The 23,916-nt window shown below is 41.2% G+C and overlaps 2 protein-coding genes across 3 annotated transcripts in view; one reads left to right on the top strand and one right to left on the bottom strand.

Moving 5' to 3' along the window:
- The window catches only part of CC2D1B (coiled-coil and C2 domain containing 1B), a 36,364-nt gene extending 14,519 nt beyond the window's left edge, over positions 1–21,845 (top strand). The window contains exons 9-24 of one of the 2 annotated variants that reach the window (XM_009320180.1): positions 248–358; positions 687–817; positions 1,101–1,173; positions 3,337–3,449; positions 4,239–4,431; positions 6,702–6,874; positions 7,540–7,665; positions 8,249–8,307; positions 8,550–8,666; positions 9,166–9,239; positions 9,909–9,967; positions 11,801–11,852; positions 13,263–13,362; positions 17,144–17,234; positions 18,001–18,131; positions 19,883–21,845. In XM_009320180.1, the coding sequence (XP_009318455.1) occupies positions 248–358; positions 687–817; positions 1,101–1,173; positions 3,337–3,449; positions 4,239–4,431; positions 6,702–6,874; positions 7,540–7,665; positions 8,249–8,307; positions 8,550–8,666; positions 9,166–9,239; positions 9,909–9,967; positions 11,801–11,852; positions 13,263–13,362; positions 17,144–17,234; positions 18,001–18,120 (1,592 nt within the window). In that variant the 3' untranslated portion in view covers positions 18,121–18,131; positions 19,883–21,845. Of the gene's footprint in view, positions 1–247; positions 359–686; positions 818–1,100; positions 1,174–3,336; positions 3,450–4,238; positions 4,432–6,701; positions 6,875–7,539; positions 7,666–8,248; positions 8,308–8,549; positions 8,667–9,165; positions 9,240–9,908; positions 9,968–11,800; positions 11,853–13,262; positions 13,363–17,143; positions 17,235–17,330; positions 17,568–18,000; positions 18,132–19,882 lie in introns of those variants that run through there. The other variant, XM_009320179.1, reaches the window with a different exon arrangement.
- Positions 20,528–23,916, bottom strand: part of ZFYVE9 (zinc finger, FYVE domain containing 9) — a 47,120-nt gene continuing 43,731 nt past the window's right edge. The window contains exon 18 of the mRNA XM_009320181.1: positions 20,528–23,516. Within this exon, the coding sequence (XP_009318456.1) occupies positions 23,355–23,516 (162 nt within the window). The 3' untranslated portion in view covers positions 20,528–23,354. The remainder of the gene's footprint in view (positions 23,517–23,916) is intronic.

Below are 23,916 nucleotides of genomic sequence, written 5' to 3'. Positions count from 1 at the left end.
TTTTTTTTTTTCCTTTTTCCTCAAGCAGCACTAACCTAAACTAAATCAGCATTTGAGATTTTCTATTATAAAGTATTTTCTCTGAATAATGGGAACCTTAGACTTATCTAGCCACGCAGATATTGTTTTGAAGCCAAAAAGCTTTCAGGAAGATGATGGGATCAAATTGATGGTTTTCTGAGTAACATGGGTTGACTTGCTGTTTATGGAACATGCTGTGAAACTTCCTGCTTTCCTTGCTTTGCAGATCTTGAAAGCCTAGGAAACGTACAAGATCCATCCAAGCAAAAGGTACCAGCTCCAGTGGGAAGTTCCCAGGACCTTACAACACCTGAACCTCAGACCCAACAAGTTTCAGGTAGGACTTCTGGATTTCTTTAGCAAAACATAAAAATAGCAGGGCTGGAAGGCACCTGAAGGTCTGCTGTATCCCACTGAACTGCAGCAGGATTGAGTAAACCTAGCTAATGTTCCTGAATATTGTTTGCTGCTGATCCCATCTGTACTTTTGTTCTGGATCCGTAATGGAAGTAGAAGTTAATAAACTTTCTTTAGAAGAATTGTATTCATAATAAGACTTTGCAATGATGTTTTTGTCTCTGCAGAAGGTAAGGAAGGGGAGGAAAAAGGCAGCTCATATGTTTTGAAATCTGAATCATGCATTTCATTGTCTGTCTTATTTCAAGCTTCCCTGCAGCAGCCAAAAACAGTGCTGGAAGCGTTGCAGCAAAGGCTTGAGAAGTACAAGTCAGCAGCAGCACAGGCTAAAGCAAGTGGGGATGATCGGAAAGGCAGGATGCACGAGAGGATAGCCAAGGTAAAACGGAAGTGTAGCAAGCTGCTTGCACACAGCAAAGCCATTTGAATTAGTTCTCTTGCTGAAGACTTTTTTTAAGGCTGAAATAATTTGTGTGTTGTCCTTCTATTTGAAAAGAGCTTCAGTAGGGAAGCTGTAAAGCTTTTGGAAGAAGGAGAAGAGACAATGCACATATTATAGCAAAATACTGTGTATTCTGCAATATTTATGCTGGTTAAATACAGATGATTGCTAATTTATAGTCAACTTCATTTTATGTCTTACTGCGTGCCTTTGATTACAGCAATACCAGGATGCCATAAGAGCCCATAAAGCAGGGAGAAAAGTGAATTTTTGTGAGCTACCTGTTCCTCCTGGTAAGTGTGAATATAAAATGTCCTAGTAACAACTTCTGTATATCTGCTCGGCTCTGAAGGAGGTGTGCAGATATTGCCTCCTCATCCTGTGGAACAAGTCCTCCTTTTTCTCAGTGAGTCGGCTGGCCTTGCTGTTTGATGGTATTGTGAAGCTGCTTATTAATATGCTCCCAAACTTTCACACTGGTGAATATTCCTGACTGCATGTTTGACAGCATCAGAACTTGAAACTGGCCCTATTTGAAAAGTTGAACAACTTAACCATGGGCAGGTGCTGAAAATGTCACCTCTGTGTCCTCTGTGCCAGCCCTCCTAGAGAAAAGAGTAAACTGGAGTTTACTGGAAGGAGATTTTTGAAGTTGAAAAAATTTGCTTGGTTTTTCCCATTCTATTGATTCCCAGCAGGAGCCTTGGAACTCTGTATTTAATTAATCATCTTCTTGCAACTCCTCACAAGTCAGATCAGTATTGCAGCTCTCATGGCTAGTAAAAGTAGTCTACAGAGACAAAGCAAATCATGCTCATGGTCACACTGAGACAGTGACAGAGGCAGAAACTGAACCTGCTTCTTGAGACACTCCATGTCCTTTATATCTTCTTCAGAACGTATAGTGCTGTGTTTGTAAAAGTTTGGGCAAGGTCATCTATGAATGCTCCATCTCTGGTTTGCGTGATACTGTTTCTCCCCTAGGAAGCATCATTTCTTTCATCTTGTGCCTGATGTGTTCATCTGAAAAGATACACTTAGCACTGCAAAGTAGTGCCTAGATTTTTTAAGTTAGAAAAGGGACACTGACCTTGTGGCTTTTTTGTCACTGTCAAATGTGGCAATGGCAAGCACTGTAGTAGTAGTAAAGTAGGCAGTGCCAGCTCTGTCAGATCATGTACTGTTTTGAAGGTTCCCTGCTTTGAAGCTGTCCCTAAAAAGCAGTTTAGTATCCCTTGTTCTAGAATGTGATCCATTTCTTGGTAAATACCAGTTTCTGTAAGAGTGAGGTACTCCATATTTACACCTCTGAAAATATGGATAACTCCTCAATTTCCTGATGTATTAGCTACATGTTTTTCAGCCATCATTTAGAGGCCATGATACTTACATTGAAGACAACCATCAGGCAGCCACTGAAACCAGCAATGAGATTATAATGGACTGGCAGTGCATTTCATTGCATCTGGATGATGATAAGTACCAGCCTTGACCTCCTTGGAGACAGAAATGCTGCTAAGTAATGGATCAAATGTCACGCGGGGGCAGCAGCATAGGATTCTGTGTTCTGCCTGCCTGTGTACCTCAAAGTTGTTCTGTCCCCATAGGAGCCATTTCTAGGTTTAGAAGCAGTTTAGTCATTATTTCTTGGCACTTCTAATGAGGCTGGCAACAAGAATACTTGCTACATATTAATGAGATAAATCTTATTAACAGACATTTTATAGTAGTGGCTCTGGGTCTCTGTTGTTTGAAGCTGACACTGAACTGGTAGTGTGGAAGTGAGAGGTTATCTTCCATCAGAAAGCCTTCCTCCCATCCTTAAAAGGATTATAAAATAATGAAAAGGATTGTTCTTCGTATACTTCACATTTAACTACTGTGATTCTGCCTTACTTTGCAACCTCTGCATTGCAGTAGATTTTCAGCAGAGGCTTAGTGTGTTATCCAGATGTCAGCAATGTATTGTTTATTACTCGATGGGGTAGCACTGGTTTTCTGCTGGACTGTGTACCAACTAAGGTGAGGCAGCAGTGAGAGGGGGGAAAAAAAAGCCAGCAACTTTTCGTACAATCCACTGTCCGTTTGTGCAAAGGAGAGAGACTAAATTCTTTGCTGGTTCCGGGGGCATCTCTTGATGCTCAAAGTCTTGAGGTTCTGAGGTTCCTTGGCTGGTTGCCGGTTGCTCAACTTAGAAAACTATGCTCTGTTATTGCATCATTTTAGCATCATCCCTTTAAGCCTGTATATCTGTGAGAGATCTGATCTTAAGCCCACCACTCAGACTTTATCTAGCAAGGCTTTGTGGCCTTGGCCTCAGTCTAGTTATGCTGAATTCTGAAATATATTAGATAATAGATACTTAGATAGAAATAGCTTTCCAGAAAAGAAGTAGTATGGAAGACAGAACATAGGTCTTATGCAACTCTTTACTTGTGTATTCCTTTCCTCCTCAGGATTTCCCCCTCTTCCTGGTGTTGCAGCAACAGATGGCGACAGCACAATAGCTGCTGTTCTGGAAAGTGCCAGCAAGCTGGCAAACATGGAGGAAAATGATGAAGAGGAGGAGGTTAGTATTTCTTAGTAGGATGTGTAAAAGTTAAAATGCTGTCTCTTGTGGTTTGCAGAGATGAGGCCATTGGATTTCTAGTCAAGCAAGGGTACTGAGATGAAATACATTTCCCAGAAGTCTGAAGAGTACAGCATCTCAGTAGTAATTTCAGTTTGCGTTATAGTGTAGGGGAGAGCGAGCGAGGTGAGATGTTATTACAGTCAGTACCTACAGAGTCTATGAGTCCAGAGTTTGGCTCTTTCATAACTGTCTTATATGTGGCTTTTACTTTCAAAGCAAACACTTCAGATCCTGGCCGCTCCTTTGCATTATTCTAAAGTACTTAAGTCTGTACTTTCATCCTACATCCCAGTAGCTCCTATGTTTGTGCTTTCCCAGGATGTTCAACACTTACTGCTTTTTGTCAGGTGGCACCAGCCTTTAGACTTAGGTTTGATTTCTTTATCTCTGGATTTGGTTGCTGATTGTGCTTTATAATGGAGAGAATTCCTGGATGACAGTTTTTCTGCATGCATCCACTTTTTTTGAAATCACTGCCTTGTTGAACATTCCTTTTGTTCCTTCTGTAGTGGAGGTTTGACGCTTGCATAGGTCACCTACCTACTGGCGTGGCATGGTTCATAAACCTCCAGAAGTTAAAATTTGCTGTCTAGAATGTTATACTCCCCTCTGAAGTGATACCAGAAGGCTGATACAGTGATAACCATGGTGGTTGATGCTTGAGATGCTGTCCTCAACTCTGAAATAGATTTTATGCATTTAATATGAAATTCTTTGTTATGCTAGAGTGAACCTCTGACACAGGCCCCAGTTGCCAAGAAGCCTGCTCAGCTGCCTGGAAAGCCGACTCAAGTTGTTAAGCCAATTACAGTGCCATCTGCTGTAGCTGAGGAGGAGAGCTCTCCTGAGCATGTGAAACGAGCTACATCACCCTCCACTCTGGACAAGGCAGAGTCAATGGATCATCTCCCTCCAGATGGTAAGGTGAAGGGATCATCATTCCCAGCGATCCATGTGCAAGTCGTTTGAACTAGTTTAGTTTAATACCTTGGTAAAGACTTATTTTCATTATATTTTAGATATGAGCCTGTGAATGTGTGGCATAGATTTCCTCTGACAGGAGCCTCAATATATGTGTCTGCTGGAGGGCAGATCCAGACCAGCCATGCAGCTTTATTTCACAAAGGCAGCATGTGTAATTATAAGGGTGATTGGGTTTTTAATTAATTTTGATATAACAAGTGTATCGATTCATAATGTTTAACTCTGCTCGCAGTTGAACTCTACATGTACTCTCATTAAAGTGGACGGCTTGCCAGTGTGAATTATTCGTTGATCTAATGCAACTTCCTATATCAAACAGTGGTTTCTGCCTAGCGCTTCATCCAAGGATCTCAAACTGGCATATAGGCAGTAGTTCATCAATTTCTAGTCCTCCTGTTGCTAAGGTCACTAAACAGTTGCCTGTACAAGATTAATTGTACAGATTGGTGGGACAGCCACCACCTCACAGTGTGATTTGGGCACACACCAGCAGTGTTCAGGCTCTCACTGATTCTGTTGTCATGCCTTGACTGTAATCCCATCCTTCTTCCATTCTGCCCTGGGTAGTTCCCTCAGGACAAAGCAGAACTGCCTAGTTGGCTGATGCATGTTCTTCTGCAGAGTGCAAAGGCATTTCACAGTGCCACTGTGATTAGCTCATAATTCTTCTCTTGAGAAAATTCCATGACTTGTTTTATAAAGACCGCTAAAACGTAGTAGTTGTCCGTTTTGGCTTTGAAAATCTATGAATCCTCAGGAGTTTTGTTTTTTGCAATTTTAGCTGACATATTAATCTCTTGAGTGAATTGCCCTAGACTTATGCTGTGAAGGAATTGATAATACCTGGTCTCTGGTGTTACAGTAATCTCTCTTGGGTATTTAAAGTATTTTAAAATAAGACCAATAGGCGCAAAAAGAACCTGGACAGATTCATAGTGACATTTTCACAACAAAATGTCAGTACTTCACTGTTGTAAAGCTATATTTCACTAGCCGAAGTGCATTCTGTGATCCAAATGTTACCTCTTTCCCCCCAGAATTACGAAGTGCAGCTTACAGCTGCCCATAGCTGATAAATCAACTGTAAAAACCTGTCTTTTTCTTGTTGGAGAGCGCAAGGCATAGGGAGGTGCGGGAGTGGAGTGGAGCAGTTGCACGTAAGGTCTATACCAGGAAAGTCAAGGAGCCAAGATCAGTTGGATTAATGGCTTTGCTCAGTCCATTCTCCACGAATTTTCTTTGAAAATACCTGTGCTCTGTGTCTCAGCCTCACAGAGCACATTGTGAGTTTTGTCTCAGTGGAATCTGGGCTAGCTACCTTGTCTAATTAGCTTGGTTTTGGCTGATTGGGCAAATTGCTCACAGCAGCAGGACAGCGGGCTCTTTTGCAAGGATGGGAATAAGTTGATAGTCATCTGACAGCAGTGAACATAGTGTGAGAGTCATTGGCATATTTATTTGCTGAGACAGGCACCTCTTGCAAGTGTTGTTTAGCATGTGTAATCACAAGTAGAGTGCAGTGGTGAATCCAATAAGAGTATCTTTGGAAATGGCTGCAATCAGCTCATGCTGTACCATTTCCTAAGTGAGGTGTAGGAAGAGGCAGGATGCGCTGACCTGGTACAGTGTAAAGGAATCTTTTCTGACTTGTGTGGTTGTCCTTACTGTTTTGGGAAGGAAAGAGGAGACACAAGAATTAATAAGAAACTAAGATGGCAAGGAATTACAAATAAACTGAGGTGATATGTCTGAATGTGCCTGCACATTGGTTCATCAGGTTTTTTTTCTGACAGATCAGGGGAGAGGGAAGAAATGAGTAAAGATGATGCTCGTAATATTCGCTATCCTTTAGAAGTTAACACATCAAGCTGAAAGTTTGAATTCAACTTCTGCTTTGGACCAATCAGCTGTATTGGAGTCTGTCTCCTGCCTGCAAATAAGAGGCTATAATTACTATTGTGACACTTGTGAAGTGCTATGAGGGTTTTTTGATGAAGGATGCCATGATAGAAGGAAGTTTGTTTCTTTTTCTGATACTTGAAGTTGGAACTGGCCAAGAAACAATTAAGTTCAGTAAGGAAATGTCCTTATTTGATATCTGTACTTTTACTGACCTTTTTTTGGCTATAAACTGAACTTAATAAACCTGTTTCAGGGGCACGGCAGTGTCAGATGAATGAGGGTTTTTATACAACTGTTTTTCAGCTAGGGAACAGCTGGAATTTCTGGAGAACAGAAAGAAGCAATACATGAAGGCAGCCGTCAAAGCAAAGAAGGAAAATAACCTTGAACAGGCTAAGATGTATCTCAGAACGGCTAAGAGCTTTGACCTAAAGATTGAGCAAGCAAAATGTGGCAAACCTGTTGATATTTCCAAGGTTAGTAGGACTGTTAGAATTCTGCTTTGCTTCATATTCTTGGACATTTAAGTGCTTACTTCAAACAGTGAATGATTTAATAAATATTACTTGACACAAATTAAGTTAGTTTGCTCAAGTGACAAATCTGGATACTGAGCCCTGAAATTCCCCTATATTTTTGTTTCCGTTTTTGTTTCGTTTTGTTTCCTCTGCTGCTCCTCAAATGTGCCAGATTTTGAGAAAATTTAGTCTCCATGAACCATTTGCTCCTTGATTTACAATGGCACATCTAAACCGTGCAGCTTGAAAGTGTTCCCTGGGCTTAGGGTGTGAGTACATCTCTTAGCTGCGTCCTAACTCCATTTTGGGATGAGGATCAGGTGCATGTGATACAGTGACGATCTGGTTTCTCTTGGTATTTGGGTAGATGGGGGAAACCAAGCTGCACTGTAATAGCTCTCCTGACCTGAATAATCAGGGAACTAGGCCTGTAAGACATTTTGCAGGGTTTTATGACTTAAGCAGTTGTGAGGCAGTGGTGTAAGTAGTGGTTGGGTTGGAATTGCCTTGAGAAGAAAAACAACCCATCTCCCTTCACTGACCTTTCCATACATTCTGACTGCTTTTTGTCTACTTCATTTTTTCCTGTAAGGGCTCTAAAATGTGGTGTTCTTGTGTTGCAGCTGCCATCACCCCCTACAGATGATGAGGGTGATTTTATCTTCATACACCATGAAGATGTCAGACTGTCTCAGAAAGCAGATGAAGTGTATGCCCAGCTCATAAAATTGCTGAAGGACCAACATGAGGTGACCATTTTATCTTTTTTTAGAAATGTTTTGGGTTTGTTTTTTTTACATTTCTCTGGGTTTTATTAATATTATAATCCCATCATTGTTTCTGTGGCGTCTTTTGTTTTTCTTTTAATCATAGAAACCATTTCTTTTAAAATACTTTTTGATTTTGTGTGTCCTAAAGTGGAAAATTTTCAGAGTTGGATTCTCTGGTAGTTGAAGTCAGAGGGTGTGCTTGGAGGCTTGGAACCATCAGATTATCACTATTGGAATTATTGGAACTATCAAATTATCACTATTAAATATGACCACTCAAGTTTGAAAATAGTACCCAAATAAGACTAGCCCTTGGGTGAACCTAATATCTAGAAATTAAGTGATTAAAAAGTAATAGGGCAGAACAGCTCAAACAAATGCTGTGCTCAGCTTTGGGCTTAAAGGACTGGGGGGGGCTGGATGTTTTGGGGTGACCTGGGAAAAATCTTGGCTTTTCTGAAATTAGGTTGTCATCAACCTTAAAACTCTCTGCCAGTCATGAATCTGTGTGTAAGGATCACTGACTGCATCTGTATTTGTTTGGTTTTGTTTCTGTTGATAGAGGTGTTTGCAGTATTCCAAGCAATTCATGCATCTGGGAAATGTAGCAGAAACGACTCGGTAAGACCTGCTGCCTGCTGTTAATCATCCCACAATGTGGGATGAGTCTGCCTGACCCCCCTAAAGATGATGGGGGTTCAGGTTGGTATGCTTCTCATTATGTGAAAGGGTCAGTAACTGTGAGGTCTGCATCTCCAAGTTGCTCTCAGACCTCTGGTCTGTGGTCTGTATTTGGCAGAATGCTCTGTTTGATGTTCCAGTGTGTGTTTAGCTTTTCTATTGTTTGTTTGCCTTTTCTATAGGTTTGAGAAACTGGCACAAGGTTGCAAAAAGGACATGGATATCCTACAGCTTGCACGAGCGCAAGGAATGGATCCTCCAAGCCATCACTTTGAGGAAAGAACCTTTAAAATGATAAGGTGTGGAAAAATAAAGGGATTTCTCAGGCAGGCTGGAATGAGTTTTCTGGTTTCTAGCTCTTGTTTAGGGAATTGTGGGCTTCAGCAAACTTGGGTGGCACCTAGGGTTAGGCTCAGCATTCCTGAAAGGACACTCTCAACAACTTAAATACTAAGAAGTTGTTCTCTAACTTATCTTCTGGGTTTTTTTGTTTTCAAAATATCTCCAGCTTCATCTCTTATATTCTGCAACTTCAGCCACTCCTCCTTCCTCTGTATTTCTCCCTCAATCCTGTTGCCTTTGGGCTTTGTTTGTGGCATTTTTCACTATACCTCAGAGATGGTTTTATCTTGGTTTGTGCTCTTTCCTTGCTCTTTTGTAATTTATGAAGATGATCTATGTAGGAGTGCACTACTGAAAAAGGGCTGGCAAATACCTGTGGCATCCTGGTCTGGCAGTGGATCAGGTGGTGGTGGGCTACTGGGATGAATACACTTTTTTGTCTTTATTTTTTCACAGGATATTTTCTGAGCTCAACAGCACAGAAATGCACCTTTTTATTGTCAGGGGGATAAACCTACCATCTCCGCCAGGTATGTACTCGAAAGGGCACATGGGCTTTTTCCTCTGAGTAGGTAAGGGAAGTAGTGAGGAATGAGATTTTTCTACCTTGAAGACCACTTCAGGAGTCAAGACATTTGTAGCCAGCACTCATTTAAAACAAAATAACCAGGTTTCAGGCTCAATTCCCCCCCCAAACGTTTTAAACAGTATTTAAACAAACAAACAAAACAGAAGAATAGAGAGAATCTGGGTTCCATCTGGACAGAGGGAAGAACTTTTTAATTGTCCTGGGTTCATTCATAACTGGGTCATAGTTTAAGTTTCATGTTTATCTCCTATTTTGTTATGAGTGCCTGCCTTAACTCTGCACCACCTTAATATGTATTAACCCTTCAGTAGACAGGAGTTGCTCCTGCCAATGTTACTGCTTTTAGTCCCTCATTTCTGGGAGCTTGTAAACCATCTGTGCTAGACTGCCTCAGGACTAACAGCAGGATTAAGAAAAGTAGATGTTTTCCTTTGGATGCCAGCTTTCTATGGATTTTGGTTTGATGGATGGGGTTTTCAGTTGTCAAGAGAGAGGTCATGAGTCCTACTGAAAATCAGTTAGGTGCTCTTGAAAATCCTGCTCAACATTACAGATGCAATGAAAATATCTGCATTGGCTGTTTGGATTGGCTGGTTGTTGTCTCATTCAGGTGTATCACCAAGAGATTTGGATGCATTTGTGAAGTTTGAATTTCAGTACCCGAGTGCGGTGAGTGTGTGTCCTGGCTTTTCTGTTCCTCAGTCTGTGACCCTTGCCACTGTATTAGCTTGTGGAGGCTTCAAGGAGGAAGTATAGGTTTTCTTCCAGAAAGGAAAAACACTTCTAGGCATACTGCCTGAATTCATTTTTAAAGCAGAAACTTTTTCTGAGAAACTGAACTGCTGAATCTGTTTACTGCAGATTTGAGCTTTGCTGCACCTTTCTCTTGATCTTCTCCACACCTTATGCTTAGCGGTGTGATGTCTGCTTCAGGCTTGCATGTTCTCTGGCTGGCTGACCACCAGCTTACTGCTAAACAGCATTCACAGTGCTAAACCATACCCACCTTTTCCCCCTGAAGACGCTAATCAGACTGTTTCCAGTGTTTGTAAAACTTGTAGAAGTTCATTTCTTTCAGGGGTGCAAACGCGCTGGTAACTTTAACCAAACACAAGGGCATGCAAAGTTGTCACTAGGGGAGAGGGGCCACCTTAGATGTGATCTCCCTCTAAGTCCCATTCCTTTAAGAAAACAAGCTTTTCAAGGCATTGCTTTTGGACATTTCTTATAATTATAGAAATGGATTGAAAAGGTTAATCTTTGTCATCAAATAAATGCCCTTGACTCCTGGTGATTTAATTAGCAAATATATGTGTGCATATCTGGAGAAAGGACTTAGGCCGTACAAGTTTCTTGACCTTACTAATTAAGACTTATGTGTATGTGCATATATGTGTGTATGTATATAAAAAATATGTATACATATATATTTTGCTTCTTTCCTTGAAACTCCCCAGTGTCATCCTGTTCCCCTCACCTTTAAAAGCAGTCTTTGGTCTGAAAAATACTGAAACCATTGAGCTAGAAAGGCTTCTAAGGACGGCTGTCTAGTCTTGCTATCAGTAGAAGTGCTGGGGCTTCTGCTGCTTTCTCTGTAGGGCAAAACCAATCTTTGCTCCTACAAGACTAATACTTAGCCCTGTGAGAGTGCAGAGCCTAGATTTTTACTTCCTAATAAATTTTGCAGCAATTCCACTAAAATAAATTCAGGTATCTGTGGGAAATTGGTGATGGTCAGATCAGGTTTGTGTTACATGAGGCCTTAATGGAGGAGTCCCCCCCATTAGTGTGGCTGAAAACAGAATTGGTCTGTAAGAACAATTTTCTGGGGAATAAGTAAGAATCAGCATAGTTGCTTTTAATCTATTTTTCTTTGTTTTAAAAAAAGCCAGATCTCTACTGCTTAGCCAAAAGTCAAATACACCACCTTTCTCCTTCATAGCTGAAATCAGTTTTGCAAAGTAGCTGCAATAATTAGGTCACGTTGTCCTTGTTCAGTCCCCAGAGATTTAGTTTGTGCTCTGCTTTAGGTTAAAAGTTAATTCATTTTGGTGGCAGATTGATTGTCAGGCAAAATAATAGTGGGGCAATTCCCTGAATGATTTGTGATTAATTCCTTGTGTAGCTTATTATTCCAACTAATACAGAAGGAACATTACTGTGTCGTGGAACGTGCGCGAACTACTATCATGTAATTTAACTGCAGTCAGTAACTTTATGATGATTGGATTGAATTGAGTGTGACCATGTAGCTTATCTGTGGCTCTTACATTTAATGTAATGTTTTGGCTTATTCTTTATCTAGTGTTATACTCGTTATCACAATGAAATCCAAATATTTTAGTCTTGAATGTACCATGACTACTCTTGTCATTCAGATAACCCTCTAAACCTCATGTTTCTTGTATAGGTATGAAAAAGAGCTGGTAATAAAAATGGTTAGTACTCTGTATTTTGAAACAATATCTGATGGTTTTATGTAATGTGTGTCTCTTTTAATAGGAGCAACCTCAAAAGAGTAAAACACCTGTAATTAACAATAACAATTCTCCAGGTTAGTACTTTCTCTGGGACAGAGGGAAAAACATTGCATCTTAGGAATCACTGGAAAGTACAGGCTAGTCTCATACTGTGAATCAGGCCAGAGGGCCTCCCACCACCTTTTTTCTTCTTTCTTATGAAAGGGCTTGTTGGAGGGTGAAGTCCAGCTGTGTTGGCAATTTCTTCATCCTCATCCCAATATTGCTGGTAGTTATTGTGTTATGAATTAGTGAAATCATCCGGTTACTAGTCATGCTTCAGCTGTTGCTGTCAACCCTGCTGGGAGATGGGCCAGATAATTTTTTCTTTATTAAATAAGTTAAATTATTAATTTTAATATCTCCATGGATCAGATCTTTTTCAGTCAGATTTTGTGTCCTGTGAGATTGCCAATCCTGTCATGATTTTTGCTAATCAGCTAACATTTCTAAACCTGACAAAGCATCATTACAGAAATAGATTTTTTTTTTAAGACAACGTGTCTTGAAACCAACTAAAATACTTTCTTTGTACCTTTTGAAAAATACCCCTTTGTACCTAGCCATTGAATACCAGTATTAGACTCATCATGCATTTTAGAATTAATCATCTTGCACTCTGAGTTTGGTTTATTGCTGTATTATTTTTTTCAATTCTTGCAGTAAGCAGCCATCTAGTATCAAAATAACTTTGAATTCAGTATCCAAATTACTAGTTGTGAATTTATCTCGAGATACATATATATATATATCTTTATCTCTTTTGAGTTTATATATATTTTCTGTTAAGAGTAGAAGTCCTGAAGCTCTGATACTGAGAGCTGTGTTCCATGTCTTCCACTAACTTGATCTGCACTTGCTGAGCAGCTACTTAGCTTTAATATTTTGGGTTCCCTGGCTGGCAAGCAGAGATGAGTGTTCCTGGGTAGCACAGCTAAGTCTTTGAACATTAGTTGTACAATGTTGTGACACTTTCTGATAAAAACGTATCCTGTGGCATAGTTCGTGTCACACTCATTAATGAAACTGGTGTTAAACCAGTATTAATTACATTATCAAAACACCCCTTCCCAGTTATTCCAACCTTCCTATGCTTTTTCCTTATTATTTTGTACCTTTTTCTTAGCCACAGACACACTGTTTAATTGCTGAAAGACCTAGATTCTCTGGTAACTTGCTGTCACCTCCTCGTGATGACTTGGTTTTTCTGCAGTTTGGTTTCTGTCCCTGTAAAGTGGGGATGACAGATGAACTGTTGCACAGGGACACTAACTCGTTAATGACTGAAATAATCTCCTGAGAAGGAGGTTCATATGGATGTGAAGTGTCTTTCACAAATGGGCCAAACTGAGGTAAACAGAGGTCTGGGTACGTGCATGTAATAGAACACTGCACATAGTTTGACTTTCACAGCTTTCTTTCATTTTTCTATATCTTAACTGTAGAATATAACCAGTTGTTTAAGTTGAACATCAACCGAAATCACAGAGGTTTCCGACGAGCAATTCGGTCCAAAGGAATTAAATTCGAAGTATTTCATAAAGGGTAAGTCCGCTGTTTGCTCCCCCCTCGTTGCTTCTCTAGCAACAGTTGAAAAGAGTGTTGTAGCTGAAATTTATGAAGCACAATCTTTAAGCTAGCAATAAAGAGTTGTCTAGTTCTTATGTCTGAGAACTCCTTTCAAAATGTGCCTAAGCTCTGTATCTTCCCCTATGGGGGTGAAAAAAAGGCAGCAGTTCAGTGAAGTTGGTTCATAACCGGCAGATCAGTTGAGGATTAGTTCATTAAGAGGAACTGATGAGACTGAGAAGGTAATGATTCAGCTTCAAATTGTTTTGATTCTTATCCAGTTTGGTTTTAGTCATCAGGACTAGAAGATTTAAATGTTATATGGGATAACTTTGTAGAATAATGAAGTACGAGTGGCAGCAAAACATTAACAGCAGTAAAGCAGATGGCAGATGATGGCAGGACTAGTGTTATGTTTTTGTACTTATCTTCATTCTGAGGATCTTACAATATTTACCGAAGACTGCTAGCAAACTGTTAGACTATCTTGAGAGAGACAGACTCCCCTCATCTCAGAGATCAAGATGATGAGGTGGATGTTAACAATTGGTAACATTCAGGGAAATTGTCCTACGTCTCGGCTCGTTACCGATTTATTCAAAATCGGAGTGGCCTATATTCACTAATGCCCGAGTTGGTTGTGATCCATGACTTTGATGAGAGAGCCTGTTTTTTGTCTCAGTGGCTTTTTGTGCTGTTCTTTGGTTCTGTTACTGGGACATGCAGAAATGATCCATACGTTCTCCAAGATAGTTTTCAAGTTGTAGATGTTTTAATTTGTGAGCTAAAGTCCCATTGTTTTTACTCCAGATCTTCCATTTGCATCTCCATTGAAGCAAAAGCTGATTTTCTCTGTCTATACTGACTGCTCCACTGCTCTGTTGTTCAAGATGTCATCATTAGAGATCCTGCCTCTTTTGCGTAGAACTGTTAAGCGTTTACATTTGTTTAAAATGTTTTTCCCTATCTTCTGCATACCATTGTGCATATGGGGCATATCCTATTCTTTTACCAGCTGGAACTGTGCTTGTTTTGAAGGTCTGAGCTCAGGCTTAAGTTTACCCATTGGGAAACACTCTCCAGTGATTCGTGAGTTGTATGCCAGTTCCACATTTGCCTTTGAAGCCTTTTCGAAGATGAGCGAAAAAATCTGTGCGGGTTCTCTCTTTTCTGGTTCTGAGAATTTTGCTCTTAGAACAGGAATCTAACAAGTTAAATATATGCTTGTTTCTGGATTGGGAGGAGGGGAGCAGTTCCCCTGGGCAAAGAGCAACAGGGAAGGAGGAAAACGAGAAATGCCACCTTCCCCCAGCCATCTTCTCAGGAGAAAGGAGAGGATTAAGTGATCCAGGCTCTTTTCTAAAGACTGTCTGGTCCCTATCTTTCTTCAAGACTGTGAATGAATAATACTTTCAGAAATGCTTGTAGATGTTGTAGTTTTGGGGGCTCTGATAGCTCTTTCACCATCTCCCAAGAATTATTTTCTCTCAGTGAGCAAAGGAGACTTGTTTCAGGTCATATGTATTAAACTTCAGTTTAAAAAACACTTTCAAGTAAAAGCCCAGCAATGTAGTTTTCCAAAGGAAAAGCCTCTCCTTAAGGCTCTTGTAAAAGCTTCTGAAGATAAAAGGTGATTTCCCCAGAGCTGTTTCTGAAGCCACGGCCTAGAGCAAGTTCACATCCTTCACTGCAAACCCCCTAGAACTGATCAAGGATGAACCAGTCTTTACTGTTTCTTGAATTATAAAATGGAAAAATGTTTTTAAAAATTCAGCTAGAATAATTGCTTATTCTTTCTTTAAGTTTATGAACAAAGTGTCCAACATACTGCAGTACAATTATGTAACCCTTCTTCATTTTATGATGCTTGTGAAGTAAAGGAAGTATTCTAGCGTGTAAGCTAATAAATTCTGAACTTCTCTAAATGATTTTGTGGATCTACTGTGGTCTCATTGATGGAGAATACAGTCTCATCTTTGGAAGGCTTTCTGTCAACAAAATTCATAGGCATCGTGTTTGGAGGCAGCGCTAGCAGCCCTTGAGGTACTTGTGACACTGTTTTTCTTTACTACGGCAATTTGTGTTGAGATGGACAAACTGACAAATAAGAAGCAATCTGAACAACTGAGCTGGGGTCTTTCAAGTCCTTCAGCAACAGGTGTTTGGAAGAGATGTACTTCCCAACAGTGACTCGCTGCACGTTCCAGTGCATTTGGAGTAGTAGTGGTCTTGCACTCTTTATCCCGTCTAGAAGTGTCTGAGCTCCCTGCAGCCTGGGCTAACGGTACCAGACCATTGTCCGTACCACCTCATCTGGTGCTGTATGAGCTATAGCATTCCTGACGCTATTTCTGAACACGCAAGCCAGAAAGCGAGGTTAAAGTCTGGATGGCAGGTTTCTTGTACTGTGGTTGATTACGAGCTCTTTGGAGAATATATGGATGAAGCAATCGTTGAGGTGGTGAATGTGGGGAAACACCCTTACTCCTTTTCCAGTCAGAGATTTTAGACAATCGGTTCACAGATGTTCACTTGGAAATTGTAGGCACTGATGGCAGCATCAGGTCTGTGTATGAATATACTGGTTACTGTTGCCAGACTTGACATGATCATGAGGCTCCATATAATAATCTTCAGAGTTTTCATTGCATATGTCGTCTTGCTTGATAATATCTTAATATCTCTTAATGATAATAGGAAGAAAGGTGGATGTTTTGGGGGTGGGTTTTTTGTTTGTAGGTTGGTTTGCTTGCTTGGTTTTTTCCTAAATAGAATGGTGTAAAAAAGGAAGCTTCTGACTTCTTGGCAGATTTTCTAGAACATGACAGGCATGGCTGGTTGGCTTTCCTACCTCCAGAATCTCTAGATTTTAGTTGTTTATCAAACCTTTTGGAGGCTGATTTGGGGAAAAGCTTGGATGCAGGTAAAGAAATCAAGTGCTTTGAGCTGAACACTTGTGTGGAATTAGTGTTTAGTCTTAGCTGTTGCCTTTTGGAGGAGTTTGTCTGGATGAGGATTGCACCACCTGTCTCTCTTAAGGTAAAGATGGGTCTCTTGCTGATAAAACTGTTAAATGGAAGTGACCGTAGTAGAGAAAAGTTGATTGTTTTCCTTGCAGGATAAAAATGCTCTGTGTTTAATTTCAGCAGAGTAGAAATTCTAAAATGATAGTTCTTGACTGTTAAAACTACCAGCATGAAGGTCAATCAAAACAATAGCTGAAATGAAATGTTCTCACTTGCTGAAATTGAGTGTTTTGATTTATCAAAATGAAACGGAATGATTCATGTGACTTTCTCCTAATAAGGTTTGCCAAAACCAGCATGTGCCTGTGAAATGTTTGTTTTGATGAGACACACAACTTCCTTGGGAAGTTTTTCAGCCTGTTCTATTAACAGCCTGTTGCAGAAGGTTGCTGGCTGTTAGGCCCTTCTTCCCTGTTGCCCTGTGCAGGGACGAAAGCTGCTGCCATTCCAAGTGCTAGTTTAGTTGATTGTTTTTCTTCACTACTGTCCCCATCTTTAATTTGGTTGCAAGAGAATAATTAAAAAATGAGTCCTTCCATAGCTCGTCCGCGTAGTCTAGTTCACGAAGGGTTTGCCCCTTGCACCCTGGTTTGTAGGGTTCTAGTAGCATGTCTTGACTAGCCCTCCTGGATGCGGTGATGGTGCAAATAGTGATGACCTCTTAGCTTGCTTTCTCTTTCATGTCCTGAAAAACCTTACCCATTCAATTAAGGAAGATTTCTTTGAAACAGGTCCTTTTTCAGAAGTGACAAGCAGGTGGGAGCAGCACACTTGAAACTGGAAAAGCTGGAATCAGAATGTGAAGTTAGAGAGATCATCGAGGTATGTTTTCTGGGTGGGGTGTGTTCTTCTAGTAAGTAGTGTTTGAACACAAAGGGAAAATGAATATTCGCATAACATAAATGTATCTGTATATAGGTGACGGTTTTGTGTTGGATGAGTTCGATAAACAATGGGCTGTTCTTTGTTTTATCATCGCTTGAAGCTTGTCTTAGCTGTGACCGTTCTGGTGCTGGGAACTTCTTGGGGACTCTCTTCTGCAAATTTTCTGTATCAAGATAGTTTTCTTTGTCAGGACCAGAAATTCAGGTGATTCCCAAAAATATGTGTGTTGGTAGCTAACAGATCAGAGGGTTAAGTGAAGACTGACAGAGTGGATAGAGAGCTGCCGTAAGATCCAGTAGGAGATCATGACGTGGAATCTTAAAAAAAGAAAATTTAAAAAAAAAAAAAATCCCTTGGGCTGCATCACAGACAGGATGTCTCATGGACACCGCTGCCCTTAGCGTCCTCTGAGCTGCCCGTGGAGTCCTTTTGTCCTTCGGGGGCTTGGTGCGTGGCAGGCGGAGGTGTAGTGCAGCCATTGGCGTAGCCGCCTTGCGTGGGTTGTGTGGGGAACCTGCTCTGCTGAATTACGAATCTGGGGAAACAGGCGGCTGCGACACCTCCCAGCATTGCAGTTACCTGCAGGTGATCTCTGTCACCTTTTAGTCACGGGGAAGTAAAGTCAATGGTTGCCTGAGGCACTATAGTTTGACATTATTATTCGTATGTGCGCTAACTGCTGCTCTTTTTGTGGCTCTTTCAGATTTTTGATGGCAGAAAGCCCACTGGAGGGAAACTAGAGGTAAAAGTGAGACTCAGGGAGCCCCTCAGTGGTCAAGATCTTCAAACAATTACGGAAAATTGGCTGGTCCTTGAACATTAGTTCTACCTGAGGTATGAATACTGTGTCTAAGGATGGTCTGGCCAGAACTTGACAGGGCTACAGATAAACTCTGCTTGAATAATGTCTTTTGTTGACATTGACCTAATTACATAGCTCTGGCTTTGATACCATTCATCCTTGTATTCGTAGTGGTGAGTTGACATAATTTCAGAAATGAGGTTACAGAATCTCTGATTAGTTTGTCTATCAAAGATGCTATTTCACAGTCACTTGAAATACAGGGAGAGCTGCTAGCATCACCTTTTTTTTAGAATAATATTTAGAAACTAAGATTGACGAGGCCTTTCTAGGAGGGAGGGTGCTTTCTGTCCATCCTTATTGTCAGCAAAAAACCTTTCAGAGTTAGCAAGGACCCTTCTTCCCCTACCAGAAGCTAGAGAAGGGCATTCGTTTGTCCCATGAAAGTCTGCTTGACTTCATCTGAAAGGGAAGCTGTTGGAGATAGGCTTTCTTCTGGATACTTGAGGCCTCTGGGCAGGGAGAAACTGTACAGTTGAATACAGGCTACCTGGAGAACTGTGCCTGGTGCCCACAGTGCTCATATCAAGTACAGAAGAGGAGCCGTGTGCTGCCAAAGCGGCAGTGTATTACAAGGATCAAAAAGAGGCAGGCTTCCTCTTCTTGCCAGCCTCTAAGGAAACTGCTTGGTTTTGGAGCTTGTCTTCCTTTCTCATACTCTGCTTTTTAGGTATCGCAAATTCTCCCTTCTTCTAAAAAAAAAAAAAAAAAAAAAAAAAGCAAATAAATACCAAAAATTCTGGTGTCTTTTTTTAAATGATTTTCTACATAAAGTTACTGAAAGATAAGAACCAGAAGTCCATCTGCCTGTGGAATCTCTGATTCCGCCTACTGTTACGTACGTGCCTGGTGTTGTTTGAAAGAAATTCAGATTAGTTGGACACAATCACGGATATCCTGAAACTTAAGTCCTCGCTTCTCCCACAGCTTATGTTCACAAAACCAGAGAGAGGACGCTGACTCGCTAGGGACGGTCAGTTCTCCCTTCGGTGCGTGTGCAAATTGCCTGCAGTCATAGGGTGTCATTGGCAGGGGTATGGCCGTGTTGATCCCTTCCGAGCAGGTATTTATTGTACCGTGACGGCATGTAGAGCCCTCCTCTCGGACCATGACCTTGCTATACGAGCATGGAACAAACCTCACCTTTTCTCATGGAGAACAGATGATGCATAAATACGGTTTCTAATAAGTAATCCTCCTTCCTTTGCTTGAGCTCCTGAAGTCTCTGTGCTCCCTCCTCCTTAGCATAGTGTTTTGCTTTGCATTTATAAATGGCAGTTAAGCTAATGTTCATCAGCTTCACAGTGGCATCACCTGTTTGCCACACCTTTGCTTCCAAATTGTGTTAGACTTTACAGATCGAGAGGTCTTGTTTCAATACATGGGTCTGAATTTGTAGCACCAAAGGGACTGTTTGCCTAGTGATTTCTTCCTCACAGCCAAAGAGGTCAGTAAGCTGCCCCCGAGCTTCACAGTTTGGCTGTGAGGGACACGTTTGATGGCCGTATCTGAAGTACCAGCTTGGCCTTGTGCCGTGACTGGACACCTAAGCGTTTTCCATCACTAGAGCTTAGTAATATTGCTCCATTGATTTTTCTAGTTGACCATCAGAAAATTCACGTCAGCATTTTACATATAACATGACCTTGAATTGTGAACATCTGTTGAGTACTGCATCGAGTAATTTTGTTGGTGTTTTTGTTGTTGTTTTTTTTTTCCCCAGATCCATTGGAATGTTAAAAGATGTGGGATGAACGTATGTAGAAAGATGCTGCTAGCCGCAAGCACCAAAGATGTTAAACGAATGCACTACTGAACCTAATGTCTATTTTGATAACAGCCATAATGCTTATTAATAACTTTAAGGCAAATGTAAGGCTCTGGAAGTTTGCTGCTGCAGGGGCTTGTTACTAGTCTACACAAAATAGACAGAATTGCCTTAATGTGGGACTACTAATGTAGCACCAGGATGAATGTTACATTAACTATGCATAGTGGTGTGTGAAAAGTTTAGCCCCTTACAAATTCCCTGAGGCAGTGCAAAAACTTTTTAGTCCAGTCACAGGTAAGACTTTACTAGAATTCATTTTTTCAAGTGTAGGAGCAGCCAACGTGGTACAGTGAACAGTCTGCTACTGCTTTTTCTGTTCTCTCTTTTATCAAGGCCTCTGGGTTTTTTTTTTTTTGTTTCCTAAAATAGAGGAGAGAGAACTCGGGCAGCAATCTAGCAGCGGTGCGTCCCTCCTCTATGCATGCCATTGCAACGTGAAGTTCAATGGGACGTTGCCTTTCAGAAGGAAAGAATGCAAGACTTCTTAGCAGCAGGTGTTTACAGATCTACATTTTTGTTCTGGCTACCAGTTGTCTGCCATGCTTGCTGCACTGCTTGTTCAGTGCAGCCCGGGTACTGTGCCTTCATCCTTTTTCTTTTCTTTTTCTTTTTTTAATTTAAAAAAGGCGGGGGGGGGGAACAGTACACTAAACTCTGCTGCTTCCCAAATGTTCCTTGTATTTTTACAAAAATAGGCTTTACAGTTCTTTCAGGTGATGGGGAAAATAGCCACTCTTTGTCACATAGAAAACCGGATTATGACTATTTTCAGGAATGCTTTTGATCAGCAGCACACAAAAAATGGTACCAAATATGTTTGTGTTTTTAAATCTCTGTGAGCTAACAGAAACGACTGATCTCGAAGGAGAGGATGTGCCTGCACTGGGGAGTCGGAGCGCTCCTGCGCCAGCTATTTAGGTAGGGCAAGTTTATAGACAGAAAAGAGTCCAGACAAGTAAGGCAGCGCTGCCTCTGTCTTCCTGAGCAGATGAAGACAATACAGTGTTTAGTTTTTAATTTCAATAAATTTAATATACAAAACTACATGTTGAAAATAAAAATATAATATGCCGTTTTTTGCAGTGTTAACTAACTGAATTTTAAAAGTACAATTTTTTTCTAAAACAAGTACTCATTTCTTAACAACATGGTAATTAAGGTCATTTAAAAGGCTATGGTTGAAGCAAACATGTCAGTCACCCGTTGATAGTGTTTTGCACAAACATAATCCAAACCTAAAAGACTTTTGGGGCAAAGGAAGAGAAGAGAAAGATTTTTCACCTCTTTTACTGCATCATTAAGCGTAACAATGCAACTAAAGTAACTGGAAAGCCGCTGCTGTGGCAAAGCTGGAGTGCAGGCTCTAGAAGGAAGGTTATTACTTACTTTATGGAACGCTTTTCCAGATACTGAATCTTGCCTACACCATGTAGTGCTGCGCCGTGTCCCAAAGTGCGCAAGAACAGCGTGCAGAGGGGAGTCTGAAAGCACCCTTAGTCCTGCTCCGCTGCAACAGAGGAAGGCTAGTGATTGTGTAATAGCTTAAAGTTTGTCCATCGTGAAACATTAAGTCGCCCTAAGCCAGCCACCTTTTCCCAAATGCCAGAGGTAAGGTTTCACTTTGATGTAACGCTTACCCTTTCCAGTGTAGTAGTGTGCTACCTCTTGCTTTTATTTCTGGAGTTGGACCCCAGTTCTCTGGCCTGCCTTCTCCGAGTGTTGGGTGGTGACAGCTGTAATCTGCAGTATTGGGTTTGTCAGACTTTGCTTTTTTTTAAAAAGCGGTAGCCGTTTATTCACAAACGCACTCTGTACATATACTGTGCTGTCTTTACATAAAATACATTGCTACGTGTACGGTTACCTTTTCCTTTGCCCGTCTAATGCCGTGTATTTGTTTAAAAGGTACAGCACCAGTCTCACAGCGGCCTTGCACTTCCCTTTATCTTTGAAAGGATGCCTGTGTTACTCACATACAGCAACACCAAAATAATCCCCGCTGCATCCACCAGAACTGACTGCGAGTAGGGGCGATGCAATGTCTGAGATACTGTGTTCACCATCTATTAGCCCCTCTCTTCGCAAATTAATTTTCTGTATAGACAGAAGGAGAAACCTTCGCCCCCCTTCCTGGGAGGGACTCAAACCAGCTGCTGTGCATGGCTATGGCTAAACAAACCAAACCCCTTCTCCCGCTTTCAGCTCTTTCCACTGGTTAGCAGCTTTCCATGGAGACAATAAGAATGTGAAAGCACATTTCCTCTGGCTGCTTCTCAATTCCAGCTTCACAATGTCGTGGCAGATGCGAGCAGCTGCTTTCCTTACTAAAGCCCTCTCAGGTGAGACCGAGAGCACTGGGCCAAGTGCGAGTGTTCAGAGCTGACCAGAAAGCCTTTTTCAGCAGAACATGCAAAAACAGCCACTCTATACTTTTATCACAGGTAAGCTTTTACATGGTGCTGCTAATATGAAGTGCAAGCTGTCTTGTATTACATGACACTAGCGTTACACTACAGCATACAGCAAGGAGGAGACTTAAAGCTGCCCTGGGTGTTACTTTTCTTTAAAAAGCAGAACCTACTGGGGAAGAGGAATGAGATATAACTGCACTTTAGGGCTAATATTTCCTCTGCTTCACACAGATTTGTAAACAAAGTACAGAATAGCGGAGTTCTTCTAGGAGATTATAGAACTCTGCCCAGGTGACGGGTTTTTATAGTAAATAGAGGAAAAAAAGTAAACTAGCCTATTACACACACAAAACTGCAGTTTACATAATACCGCTTTCAGAGAGATGCCTGCCCTTCTGCTCGTTTGGACGCATATACAAATGTAGTTATGGCTAGGTAATCCTTCTGTATCTCTCAAGGGCTGCTCCAAATGTATTTCAACCAATAATCTGGTCAAAAGAATGTAAACGTTACTTTTTAATGTTGACAGAATAACCACAAACAGCATTATGATGAGGTCAGAATGGAGGTCTTGATTGTTGTTTGTTACATGTCCGTCTACAAACAGTACAAGATTGGAGTTTCACTTTTTATTTATGCCCCAGTGATCTTTGCACCCGTTTGAGCATTTAGAGTACATGACTGTAAGTCTTTAAACATGAGCATTTTTCTAAACAGTAACAGAAGTGTATTAGCTGCAAGGATAGCATAGCCATGTTGTAGTATAGAAGCTGCCCTGATCCTCTGTTTGTTGACAATGCATAGAAGATTTAGAATTATGGAACAACTGTCCCTCCCTCCTCCCCCCCCCTCCCCCAATAGTGTTAACAAAAGCTTAATTTTCCAGTTTTAAAGTGCAAATGATTCAGATACAACTGCTGCTGGAACAGGTCTGAACAGAAAATGAAGTCCTCTTATGAGATGTTTTCCAGAATATAAAAGATGAGCTCCATTATGACTGGCCCCTCACTCAACTGACATGCCCCTCCATGAATCACTGGAACTAAGGCACTGTCCAGGTCATTCATGTATTGAGAGGGCAGTGGCTGTCCATTACTCCCAGCTTGATAACCAACCTAAAAAATACAAAGTAAGAGTGGGTTTTACAGAGAACAGGACACGAGGCTGTGATGCAGTGGGCAGTAAAAGGGAAGCGCTGTGCAGGAGGGTAAGCTGTGTGAGGTGCTGTGGTCTCTGCCCGGGGAAGTCGGGCACTTGAACAGGATGGAGCAGGCACTAAAGCAGCTTTTCCACTTGTTTTTGTTCTTCTCTATGTTCCCAGTGGCTGCCTAGACAAAAGTAGCCTCTTTTTTTCTACCGCTTTGTCAAAGCAGATCTTTCAGATCAGCAGGCACCGCACCCTGCATTATCAGATTAATCAGATTAAGTCGTGCAGTATTTAAAAGCTGGTTGACGCTAAGAACATGTCCGCTCCCAGGCAAGGCCAGCTGTCTTGCCAAGCGACCCTTATCTCTG

The sequence above is a fragment of the Pygoscelis adeliae genome, unplaced genomic scaffold (genome assembly GCF_000699105.1).
Source record: "Pygoscelis adeliae isolate BGI_AS28 unplaced genomic scaffold, ASM69910v1 Scaffold393, whole genome shotgun sequence".
Taxonomy (NCBI): Eukaryota; Metazoa; Chordata; class Aves; order Sphenisciformes; family Spheniscidae; genus Pygoscelis; species Pygoscelis adeliae.
This window is presented reverse-complemented; position numbering and strand designations above follow the sequence as displayed.